The 12,935-nt window shown below is 46.1% G+C and overlaps 2 protein-coding genes across 6 annotated transcripts in view; both read right to left on the bottom strand.

Moving 5' to 3' along the window:
• Window positions 1-12,342, bottom strand: part of LOC144081924 (protocadherin alpha-C2-like) — a 91,110-nt gene extending 78,768 nt beyond the window's left edge. The window contains exons 1-2 of one of the 5 annotated variants that reach the window (XM_077608501.1): window positions 9,789-12,342; window positions 9,215-9,637 (exon numbers count right to left, since the gene is read on the bottom strand). In XM_077608501.1, coding sequence (XP_077464627.1) covers window positions 9,629-9,637; window positions 9,789-12,161 — 2,382 coding nt within the window. In that variant the 5' untranslated portion in view covers window positions 12,162-12,342 and the 3' untranslated portion in view covers window positions 9,215-9,628. Of the gene's footprint in view, window positions 1-117; window positions 2,703-3,171; window positions 6,081-6,502; window positions 9,019-9,214; window positions 9,638-9,788 lie in introns of those variants that run through there. The other 4 variants (XM_077608491.1, XM_077608498.1, XM_077608499.1 and 1 more) reach the window with 4 other exon arrangements.
• LOC144081926 (protocadherin beta-14-like) overlaps window positions 1-12,935 on the bottom strand; it is a 49,570-nt gene that overhangs the window by 33,838 nt on the left and 2,797 nt on the right. The window lies entirely within an intron of this gene.

Genomic DNA, 12,935 nt, shown 5'->3' on the forward strand with positions numbered 1-12,935 from the left:
TTGAAATGAATGTTTTTTTTCTTCATGTGTCATACAACAGATAAATCATTTTCTTTGACTATACTCTCTTTTCATGTGAGGCTTAAAGACAAGTGAAGAAAGGAGTTTTTGTCTTACCTCGCCAGAAGTTTGCCTCCTGTCAGGGAGTACCAACGTGTTAGCTTGGCTTCCAGGGACAATAGTGGAACCGATACTCATCCGGGGTCCGACAAGCATGTAGCGTTTGTCCCCCGATCGGTATTGGATGCTGTGGCACAGCGTGCCGTCGTAGTTGGCCTCCTGGAGGTACTTGGACGTGTACTCCGTGGACTTGGAGCACTGCATGGCGATCAGCACGATGATGCTGATGACAAAGAGCAGCGAGACCGAGCCCAAGGTGATCATCAGGTAGAATGTCATACTATCCTCCTCCGGGTCCGCTTTCGCCGAACTTTGGACGTCGGAGGCCGCAAAGGCCTCTATGGGCTCCACTACTTTGACCGTCACTGTGGCCGTGGCCGAGAGCGAGACGTTGCCGTTGTCTTTGACCACCACGAGCAGGCGATGCTCCGCCTCGTCCTTCTCCGTCAAGGAGCGGAGCGTCCTGATCTGGCCTGTGTAGCGGTCCAGCGTAAACAAACTGTGGTCCGTCACTTGGCCGAACGAGAAGAGCAACCAGCCATTGTAGCCTATGTCGGCGTCGTAGGCTCTGACTTTGGTCACCAGGTCTCCAGCCTTTAAGTTGCGAGGAATCTCCTCCACACCCTCGGCAGAACCGTTGGAGCTGACGGGATGCAGGATGACGGGAGCGTTATCGTTCTGATCCAAAATGAAGACCTTGACTGTCACGTTGCTGCTTAGTGGAGGACTTCCACCATCCATGGCCACCACTTGGAAATGGAAACTTTTCACAGTCTCAAAGTCAAAACTTTTGAGTGCTGATATTTGTCCATTCTCTGAATTGATGTTTAGAAAAGAAATGATATCATTCGATGGTCCCTCTCTCACAATGCTATATGAAATAGCCGCGTTTTCGTTTAAATCTTCATCAGTTGCACTCACCAAGAAAACAGAATTTCCGGCCACATTGTTCTCTGTGAGGTAAAACTGAAGAGGGTTCTTTTCAAAGCGCGGTCTGTTATCGTTCACATCCGCAATGTGAATCTTGAGAGATTTGACCGTTGACAAGGGGGGCTCGCCACAATCGCTGGCTTTTATGGTCATTTCGTAGTCAGACACCTCCTCTCTGTCCAGATGTGCTTTGGTCACCACTGAAAATACGTTTTCTTTGTAGGACGGCTTCAATTCAAACGGGACATCATTTGTTATGGTGCAAACAACTTTGCCATTGGGACCCGAGTCTTTATCCCTCACACTGATGAGGGAAATCACCGTACCGAGCTTGGAGTCTTCCGAGACTGTATTTGACAGCGAGGTCACGTCTATTTCGGGGACATTATCATTTACGTCTCTTATCTTAATAATAACTCTGCACTCGCCTGTTAGGGGGGGCGTTCCTCTGTCCGATGCCTCGATGTCCAACTTATAAACATCGTTTTCCTCATAGTCCACATTCCCGATGACTCGGAGGACTCCAGTGGATTTGTCCACTTGAAAAACACCGTAGACGTTTTTCTTCAATGTCTTGGCCAGACTGTATTCAATTTCCCCATTGGGGCCTTCATCTGGGTCCGTGCCGTTCAATTTAAACACGGAAGTGCCAATGGGAATATTCTCCGCTATTGTCATTTGATAGGTATCTTGACTAAACACGGGCCGATTGTCGTTGCTGTCGAGGACCACGACGGTCACGTTGAGCGTGGCCGATCTCGGCGGTCGCCCCCCGTCCACCGCCGTGACGAGTAGGCGGTGTTTGGCCTTTTGCTCCCGGTCCAAAGATTTCTTGAGCACCAAAAAAGGAATTTGATCCTCGTCACTATGGCGGAGATCCACCTCAAAATGTTCATTGGAGGTCAGTGCGTAGGCGCGGATGCCGTTGGTCCCGGCGTCGGGGTCGTGCGCCGCGTGCAGCTGGAAGCGCTTACCGGGCAGCGTGTGCTCCGCGATTTCAAACGTTTGCTCCCTCTCGATAAACGTTGGCGAGTGGTCGTTGACATCGCTGATTTCTACCACGACGTAGTGGATTTCCAAAGGGTTTTCCACGATGATTTTCAGCTCGGAGAGGCAGGCGCCGCTGCCCCGACAGCGCTCGTCTCTGTCAATCCTTTTGTGCACGTACAACAGGCCGTTATGCTGGTTCACCTCAAACAAAGCCTCCTCGGACTCGGACACCACTCGGAAGCGGCGATCCGGCAGAGAGTTGACGTCCAGGCCCAGATCCTTGGCGATATTTCCCACCACCGTTCCGGCTTTCACCTCCTCGGGGATGCTGTAGCGGATTTCTGCCCGTGATGCTTCTGCCAGCAGCAGAAGCAGAACCAAATGAAGACGACCGCGCCCCGCCATCTCTTGACAGCAAGTCGACAAAATCCACAGAAGGATGCTTTTAAATCCAAGACATTATTCTCAAAATGCTGCTCCAGCAAAACGCAGCGACGTGACGAGCTCCAGCCTGAATGCCGCCCGCCCGAGGTTTAGTCAGGTTCAAACAAAGACGTCCAAGGAAGGGACGCCATGCTCGCGGTTTCTAATGTAACACTGACACCTAGAGGACCAACGGGCTCCCAACAGGACGAGCTAAATCATCAGAAATCGACAACATGGGACGTTTTTAAAACAAAGATGCTCTCCGACGACAGCAAGTCCGATTTCACGATTTGACATCACATCCAATGATGACTTGATAAGGGACCGTAATACAGAAAGAAACCCCTGAGACATGTGCCAAGGGTCGTACGCGCAAAACATGAACATTGATCAACATTTTTATGAACCCAATATAAAGTCAACATAAAGACAAGGTGCTTGATGAAGAAATAAATGTAAATGTTGAATAATGTTAAGATGCCATCAATGCCACACACAAGCAGAAGATAAAGTATTCCCTTTACTAATAAAAGACTGCCTCTCTAAAGCAAATATAGATAATTCGCTAACATTGAAGAAAACAACACTACTGCTGTTAATCGAGACCTGCTCAAATTCTAGCAAATCCCACCATCAGTCACTCTTTGGGGTGCAATTCATATTCATTCTAAATTGTCGCTATAGTGCAAAAGAAAGATTTCTTACCTCGCCAGAAGTTTGCCTCCTGTCGGGGAGCACCAGAGTGTTGGCTTGGCTTCCAGGAACGATAGTAGAACCGATACTCATCCGGGGTCCGACAAGCATGTAGCGTTTTTCCCCCGATCGGTACTGGATGCTATGGCACAGGGTGCCGTCGTAGTTGGCCTCCTGGAGGTACTTGGACGTGTACTCCGTGGACTTGGAGCACTGCATGGCGATCAGCACGATGATGCTGATGACAAAGAGCAGCGAGACCGAGCCCAAGGTGATCATCAGGTAGAACGTCATGCCGTCCTCCTCCGGGTCCGCTTTGGCCGAACTTTGGACGTCCGAGGCCGCAAAGGCCTCTTTGGGCTCCACCAGTTTGACCGTCACTGTGGCCGTGGCCGAGAGCGAGACGTTGCCGTTGTCTTTGACCACCACGAGCAGGCGATGCTCCGCCTCGTCCTTCTCCGTCAAGGAGCGGAGCGTCCTGATCTGGCCCGTGTAGCGGTCCAAAGTAAACAGACTGTGGTCCGTCACTTGGCCGAATGAGAAGAGCAACCAACCGTTGTAGCCGATGTCAGCATCGTAGGCTCTGACTTTAGTCACCAAGTCTCCAGACTTTAAATTGCGGGGAATCTCCTCCACACCTTCGGCAGAACCGTTGGAGCTGACGGGATGCAGGATGACGGGAGCATTGTCGTTCTGATCCAGAAGGAAGACCTTGACTGTCACGTTGCTGCTTAGTGGAGGACTTCCCCCATCCGTGGCCACCACTTGGAAATTGAAACTCTTTAGCGTCTCAAAGTCAAAACTTTTGAGTGCTGTAATGTCACCAGTCTCAGGGTTGATGTTTAAAAAGGTTGACATTTTGACTTGATTTCCTCCTTCTCGGCTAATGTGATACGTCAGAGCTGCATTTTCATTCAAATCTTTATCAAAAGCCGTGACCGAAAAAATGGAGTTTCCTGGCACGTTATTTTCCAACAAATAGAGTTGCATTGGGTTGTGCAAAAATGTGGGAATATTATCATTCACATCTGACACATCAATATGAATATTTTTGGAGGTGGAGAGAGGCGGTTGACCACAGTCAGTCGCTGTTATGGTAATTTCATAGTCCGAAATGTGTTCTCGATCCAGTCTGTCTTTTAATACCAGTGAGTACATGTTATCTTGATAGGAAGGTTTTAATTCGAAGGGAACGTTTTCCGAAAGACGACTTATGATTTTGCCATTTAATCCCACATCTTTATCCGTTATGCTTATGAGAGAAATGACAGTTCCTAGTTTGGAATCTTCTGCTATGTTTTTTGACAGAGACGTTACGTCTATTTCGGGTCGGTTGTCATTTTCATCAACTATCTTGATGATCACCCTGCAATCGCTGCTTGTGGGAAGATGTCCTTTATCCGTGGCGTGGACATCTAATTTGTAGACATCAGCCTTCTCAAAGTCAATCTCTCCCTTTACTTTTACCTCTCCAGTTTTTTTATCCAAACTAAACATTTCATAGATTGCAGAGTCAAGTTCTCCTCCAAAATCATATTCCACTTCACCGTTTGATCCTTCATCTAAGTCAATTGCTTCTACCCTGATCACTATTGTTCCCAACTTCACATTTTCGGATAAAGTAACGGAATATACCTCTTGTGTAAATATTGGATGGTTATCATTCGAGTCAAGAACGATTATTGTAACGTTTATACTACCAGATCTTGGAGGACTTCCACCATCAACTGCAGTCAGAACAAGCCTGTGCTCGGCGTCCTTTTCTCTATCCAGAGGCTTTTGTAAAATCAAAAAGGGGATCTTATCATCTCCTCGTTCTCGGATTTGGATACTAAAGTACTCATTGGAATTTAATTTGTAAGCGCGCACCGTGTTAACGCCGACGTCTGGATCTTGCGCACTTGGCAACTGAAAGCGTCTACCAAGAAGAGTAGACTCGGATAATTCTAAAACCTTCTCTGCCTCCTGAAATGTAGGCAAGTTATCATTAATATCTGTTATTTCTACACTGACATGATGTATTTCCATAGGATTCTCTGCCACTAACTTCAGATTAACTAAACACGGTATGACACTCTCACAAAGTGCCTCTCGGTTGACGGGTTGACGTAGAAAGAGGACGCCATTGTTGGCATTTACCGCAAAGTGAGCCCCCTCGGAGCCCGAAACGATACGAAAACGCCTCTCCGCCAAGGTGCCGACGTCCAATCCTAAATCCCTGGCGACGTTCCCCACCGGCGTTCCCACTTTGACCTCCTCGGCGATGGAATATTTCATCTGTGCGGCAACCTGCTCCCAACAAATCCACATGATGCAGAGAAAGAGTCCTCTCCTTTGTCCTCCTGCTAGCATCTTTCCAGCTCAAATTACAGCATTAAAATCCGAATTCCGCCGAGGGATGAAATCTCAAAAATGGCCCCAGTATTTGACATGAATATAGCCCGTAATAAAAGATGACCCGGCATAGAAAGGACGGCAATATTCGTCCCTGTTGACGGCACTTACTCATCTGCTGCCTTGAACAAAAACGATTTGAGATGGGGCAGGACCGCCTAATGCTCCTCACCGTTTACTGGGAGGACATTGCCATCTAGTGGATCTAATGTCTTTCTGCGGATGGACAAGATGACTAGAACGAGATATCTATCGTTTTATGTTTCTGCCATGTTGTTATGGTCCTTCAAAAGATATTTACTTCTTTACACAGCGTGTAAAAGACAACGTTTTGGAAATTGTGCAACAAACTTCACTTGATAGATATAAATGTGTTTTTCAATACTAGATTAGATGTATATCAAAGTCATTGAGTCACTCACAGCATATATAAATAATTAAATATCTAAATTGAACCCCTAGTTGAACTTCCATAAAGTCAAAAGACCTTGCTTATCTATTGTTCAGAACCAGGGACAGGGGCATTGTCTTTCACAGTGAGGGCTTGGTTCAGAAATGAACTGGATTTGGAAGTTTAGTCACAAAACACATCAATGTGGACATTCACGTGCAGACACTCACACAAACATTCATTCATTTTCGTGCCTGTAAAAATAGTTACAGTTTAACAGTTATGTGTTATTGTACTGTTGCCATGTTTATGTTTTAGAGTGTTGCTTGTGTTACTGCTGTCTGTAATCTGCGGCTCAGTCAATCCCAAAAATAAAATGCAGCTCTTAAATAACTTCAAGATAACAAACATTCAACACCTCATAGCAAAGTAGATTTTTTTTCTCGAGTAGTGGGAATTCAAAAAGAAATTGTCAGCTCTTAAAACAGAAACAATTCAATTACATGTCTTGTCCTTGGTATACTTATTCACAATCGCATACAGAAAATTTGGCCTTACCTCCCCAGAAGCTTGCCTCCTGTCTGGGAGCACCAGAGTGTTGGCTTGGCTTCCTGGGACGATAGTAGAACCGATGCTCATCCGGGGTCCGACAAGCATGTAGCGTTTGTCTCCCGATCGGTACTGGATGCTGTGGCACAGGGTGCCGTCGTAGTTAGCCTCCTGGAGGTACTTGGACGTGTACTCCGTGGACTTGGAGCACTGCATGGCGATCAGCACGATGATGCTGATGACAAAGAGCAGCGAGACCGAGCCCAAGGTGATCATCAGGTAGAACGTCATGCCGTCCTCCTCCGGGTCCGCTTTGGCTGAACTTTGGACGTCCGAGGCCGCAAAGGCCTCTTTTGGCTCCACCAGTTTGACCATCACCGTGGCCGTCGCTGAGAGAGAGACATTGCCGTTGTCTTTGACCACCACGAGCAGGCGATGCTCGGCCTCGTCCTTCTCCGTCAAGGAGCGGAGCGTCCTTATCTGGCCCGTGTAGCGGTCCAAAGTAAACAGACTGTGGTCCGTCACTTGGCCGAAGGAGAAGAGCAGCCAGCCGTTGTAGCCGATGTCGGCATCGTAGGCTCTGACTTTAGTCACCAGGTCTCCAGCCTTTAAGTTGCGGGGAATCTCCTCCACGCCTTCGGCAGAACCGTTGGAGCTGACGGGATGCAGGATGACAGGAGCGTTATCGTTCTGATCCAAAATGAAGACCTTGACCGTCACGTTGCTGCTGAGTGGAGGGCTTCCACCATCCGTGGCCATCACTTGGAAGTGGAAACTCTTTAGCGTCTCAAAGTCAAAACTTTTGAGTGCTGTAATGTCACCAGTCTCAGGGTTGATGTTTAAAAAGGTTGACATTTTGACTTGATTTCCTCCTTCTCGGCTAATGTGATACGTCAGAGCTGCGTTTTCATTCAAGTCCTTATCAAAAGCCGTGACCGAAAAAATGGAGTTGCCTGGCACGTTATTTTCCAACAAATAGAGTTGTATTGGGCTGTGTGAAAATGTGGGAATATTATCATTTACATCTGACACATCAATATGAATATTTTTGGAGGCAGAGAGAGGTGGTTGACCGCAGTCGGTAGCTGTGATAGTGATGTCATAGTCCGAAATCAATTCTCGGTCCAGTCTGTCCTTCAGTATCAGTGAGTACATGTTATCTTGATAGGAAGGTTTTAATTCAAAAGGGACATTTTCCAAAAGACGACATATGATTTTGCCGTTTAATCCCACATCTTTGTCCATAATACTTATGAGCGAAATGACCGTTCCTAGTTTGGAATCTTCTGGTATGGTTTTGGACAGAGAAGTCACGTCTATTTCGGGTCGGTTGTCATTTTCATCAAGAATTTTGATGATCACCCTGCAATCGCTGCTTGTGGGAGGTTGTCCTTTGTCGGTCGCGTGAATATCCAATTTGTAAACGTCAGCCTTCTCATAGTCAAGTTGGCCCTTAACTATTATTTCACCCGTGTTTTTATCCAAACTAAACATTTCATAGATGGCAGAGTCAAGTTCTCCTCCAAAATGATATTCCACTTCTCCATTTAGTCCTTCATCCAAGTCAGTTGCTTCTACCCTGACCACTTTTGCTCCCATTTTTACATTTTCGGATAAACTTACAGAATATACTTCTTGTAAAAAGTGTGGCGCATTATCATTGGAGTCGAGAACGATCACTGAAACATTTAGACTTCCAGATCTTGACGGACTTCCACCATCAACTGCAGTCAGAACAAGCCTGTGCTCGGCGTCCTTTTCTCTATCCAGAGGCTTTTGTAAAAGCAAAAAAGGTATCTTATCATCTCCTCGTTCTCGGATTTGGATACTAAAGTACTCGTTGGAATTTAATTTGTAAGCGCGCACCGTATTGACGCCGACGTCTGGATCTTGCGCACTTGGCAACTGGAAGCGTTTTCCAGCAGGCATAGATTCAGCTATTTCTAAAACCTTCTCTGCCTCCTGAAATGTAGGCGAGTTATCATTAATATCTGTTATTTCTACACTGACATGATGTATTTCCATAGGATTCTCTGCCACTAACTTCAGATTAACTAAACACGGCGTGACGCTCTCACAAAGTGCCTCTCGATTGACGGGTTGACGTAGAAAGAGGACGCCATTGTTGGCATTTACCGCAAAGTGAGCCCCCTCGGAGCCCGAAACGATACGAAAACGTCTCTCCGCCAAGGTGCCGACGTCCAGTCCTAAATCCCTGGCGACGTTCCCCACCGGCGTTCCCACTTTGACCTCCTCGGCGATGGAATATTTCATCTGTGCGGCAACCTGCTCCCAAAAAATCCACATGATGCAGAGAAAGAGTCCTCTCCTTTGTCTTCCTGCTAGCATCTTTCCAGCTCAAATTACAGCACTAAAATCCGAATTCCACCGAGGGATGAAATCTCCAAAATGTCCCAAGTATTTGACATGAATATAGCCCGTAATAAAAGAAGACCCGGCATATAACGGCCGGCAATATTCGTCCCTGTTGACGGCACTTACTCATCTGCTGCCTTGAACAAAAACGATTTGAGATGGGGCAGGACCGCCTAATGCTCCTCACCGTTTACTGGGAGGACCATGCCATCTAGTGGCTGTAATGTCTTTCTGCGGATGGACAAGATGACTAGAACGAAATATCTATCGTTTTATGTTTCTGCCATGTTGTGATGGTCCTTCGAAAGATATTTACTTCTTTACACAGCGTGTAAAAGGCAACGTTTTGGAGTTTGTGCAACAAAGTTCAATTAATAGATATAAATGTGTTTATCAATATTTGATCAGATGTATATCAAAGTCATTGAGTCACTCATTGGATGTATAAATAATGAAATATCTAAATTGAACCCCTACTCAAAAGACCTTGCTTATCCATTGTTCAGAACCACGGACAGAGGCACTGTGTATCACAGCGAGCACTTGAACTGAAATGAACTGGACTTGGAAGTTCAGTCATCGACAAAAAACACATCAATGTGGACATTCACGTGCAGACACTTTCACAAACATTCATTAATTCATTCATTCATTTTCGTGCCTGTAAAAATAGTTACCGTTTAACTGTTACGTGTTATTGTATTGTTGCCATGTTTATGTTTTAGAGGGTTGCTTGTGTTACTGTCTGTAATCTGTAGCTCAGTCAACCTAAAAAATAAAATGCAGCTCTTAGATGACTTCACGATAACAAATATTCAACACCTCATTCCAAAGTAGAAATGCTGTTTTTTTCTCGAGTAGTGGGAATTCAAAATCAAGTATACTTAGACACAAGCGCATATACAAAATTTGGCCTTACCTCCCCAGAAGGGTGCCTCCTGTCTGGGAGCACCAGAGTGTTGGCTTGGCTTCCCGGGACGATAGTAGAACCGATGCTCATCCTGGGTCCGACCAGCATGTAGCGTTTGTCCCCCGATCGGTACTGGATGCTGTGGCACAGCGTGCCGTCATAGTTGGCCTCCTGGAGGTACTTGGAGGTGTACTCCGTGGACTTGGAGCACTGCATGGCGATTAGCACAATGATGCTGATGACAAAGAGCAGCGAGACCGAGCCCAAGGTGATCATCAGGTAGAAGGTCACGCTGTCCTCCTCCGGGTCCGCTTTGGCCAAACTTTGGATGTCCGAGGCCGCAAAGGCCTCTTTGGGCTCCACTAGTTTGACCATCACTGTGGCCGTGGCCGAGAGCGAGACGTTGCCGTTGTCTTTGACCACCACGAGCAGGCGATGCTCGGCCTCGTCCTTCTCCGTCAAGGAGCGGAGCGTCCTGATTTGGCCCGTGTAGCGATCCAGAGTAAACAGACTGTGGTCCGTCACTTGGCCGAACGAGAAGAGCAACCAGCCGTTGTAGCCTATGTCGGCGTCATAGGCTCTGACTTTGGTCACCAGGTCTCCAGCTTTTAAGTTGCGAGGTATCTCCTCCACGCCCTCGGCAGAACCGTTGGAGCTGACGGGATGAAGGATGACGGGAGCGTTGTCGTTCTGATCCAGAATGAAGACCTTGACCGTCACGTTGCTGCTCAGTGGAGGACTTCCACCATCTGTGGCCACCACTTGGAAATTGAAACTCTTTAGCGTCTCAAAGTCAAAACTTTTGAGTGCTGTAATGTCACCAGTCTCAGGGTTGATGTTTAAAAACGTTGACATTTTGACTTGATTTCCTCCTTCTCGGCTAATGTGATACGTCAGAGCTGCATTTTCATTCAAATCCTTATCAAAAGCCGTGACCGAAAAAATGGAGTTGCCTGGCACGTTATTTTCCAACAAATAGAGCTGCATTGGGTTGTGCAAAAATGTGGGAATATTATCATTCACATCTGACACATCAATATGAATATTTTTGGAGGTAGAGAGAGGCGGTTGACCGCAGTCAGTAGCTGTGATGGTGATGTCATAGTCCGAAATGAATTCTCGATCCAGTCTGTCTTTCAGTACCAGTGAGTACATGTTATCTTGATAGGAAGGTTTTAATTCGAAGGGAACGTTTTCAGAAAGACGACTTATGATTTTGCCATTTAAACCGACATCTTTATCCGTTATGCTTATGAGAGAAATGACAGTTCCTAGTTTAGAATCTTCTGCTATGGTTTTGGACAGAGAAGTCACGTCTATTTCGGGTCGGTTGTCATTTTCATCCACTATGTTGATCATCACCCTGCAATAGGTGCTCATGGGAGGATGTCCTTTATCCGTGGCGTGGACATCCAATTTGTAGACATCAGCCTTCTCAAAGTCAAGTTGGCCCTTCACTGTTATTTCACCCGTGTTTTTATCCAGAATAAACATTTCATCTACTTTAGACTCAAGTTGCCCACCAAAGTAATATTCAATTTCTTTGTTCAATCCGTCATCCAGATCGCTGGCTTCCACCTGAATGGCACGTGTCCCCGCTTTGATATTTTCCGACAGAGTTACAGAATAAACCTCCTGTGTAAAGGCGGGAGGGTTATCATTAGCATCCACAACCACAACGGTGATATTCAGAGATCCGCTTCTTGGTGGATTTCCACCATCGACCGCCGTGAGAACCAAACTGTGCTCGGCATGTTTTTCTCGGTCTAGAGATTTTTGTAAAACTAAAAGTGGCACCTTGTCTTCCCCTATTTCTTTCATGTGCACATTAAAATATTCGTTTGTATTTAATTTGTACAAACGCACCGTATTAGTGAGTACATCTGGGTCGTGAGCATTTGGCAACTGAAAGCGTCTACCAGGAAGAGTAGACTCGGATATTTCTAAAACCTTTTCTTTTTCTTGGAAAGTGGGTGAGTTGTCATTAATATCGGTAATTTCTACACTGACATGATGGATTTCCATGGGATTCTCTGCTACTAACTTCAGATTAACTAAACACGGTGTGACGCTCTCACAGAGCTGCTCTCGGTTGACGGGTTGACGTAGAAAGAGGACGCCATTGTTGGCATTTACCTCAAAGTGAGCCCCCACGGAGCCCGAAACGATCCGAAAACGTCTCTCCGCCAAGGTGCCGACGTCCAGTCCTAAATCCCTGGCGACGTTCCCCAGCGGCGTTCCCCCTTTGACTTCCTCGGCGATGGAATATTTGATCTGTGCGGCAACCTGCTCCCAACAAATCCAAATGATGCAGAAGAAGAGTCCTCTCCTTTGTCCTCCCGCTCCCATCCTTCCAGCTGGGAATTCCAATCCAAATTTCATCCAGAGTGATCAAATGTTTATATGGAATTCATCCTGTAACATGAAGTCGTAGAGGAACGAAAGGACTGGTGCAGCCGTCTTTGTCTCCTCTGATGACTTGGACAAAACGGCCGCAGAAGGGGCAGAACCGCCTCTTCTTCATCACGGATTACTGGAAGGACATTGCCCCCTTGTGGTTCTCACTCGCTTGGTGCTCAAAGAATATCCATTTGACTCCTAATCCACTGAATATAGCTGCAAGAGTGATGTTCATGTGGTGTTTATTGTGCTTATTTTGCCTTAGATTCTCTTCATACACTGTCAAATTACGTTTAAATGTTGCTTTTTATTCATTTGTGGCATTCATTAATTTCGTGTGATTTTTTTGTATCTTTATTTTATGTGATGGAAACATTTAGAGTGAACTTGGCTCATTATGTGCAAATAAATTTGCCTTGACTTGCCTAAATGACCCAATTCATTGGCGAAATATAATCTGATTGACATGGAAATCATTCAATGGCCCTTTTTATTTTAAGAGCGATTCATTCTTATATCATTCATTCCATGGATTCTTGCTTGAAGAAGTAACTACATTTTGTAATCCAACGACCAATAAAGGACCTCATGGAGGTCCACGATCACGACTTTTAACCCAACATAACAACACACTGTTACTCTAAATATACATCCAGTCTGCAAAATAAGTGATGGCAGAACACATTTGCGTCCCCAGCATGATCAAGAAATGTTTGCGGCGACCGCATTGTAGATATGCCAAGATATACCGACATT

Source organism: Stigmatopora argus, chromosome 9 (assembly GCF_051989625.1).
Source record: "Stigmatopora argus isolate UIUO_Sarg chromosome 9, RoL_Sarg_1.0, whole genome shotgun sequence".
In the NCBI taxonomy this organism is placed as follows: Eukaryota; Metazoa; Chordata; class Actinopteri; order Syngnathiformes; family Syngnathidae; genus Stigmatopora; species Stigmatopora argus.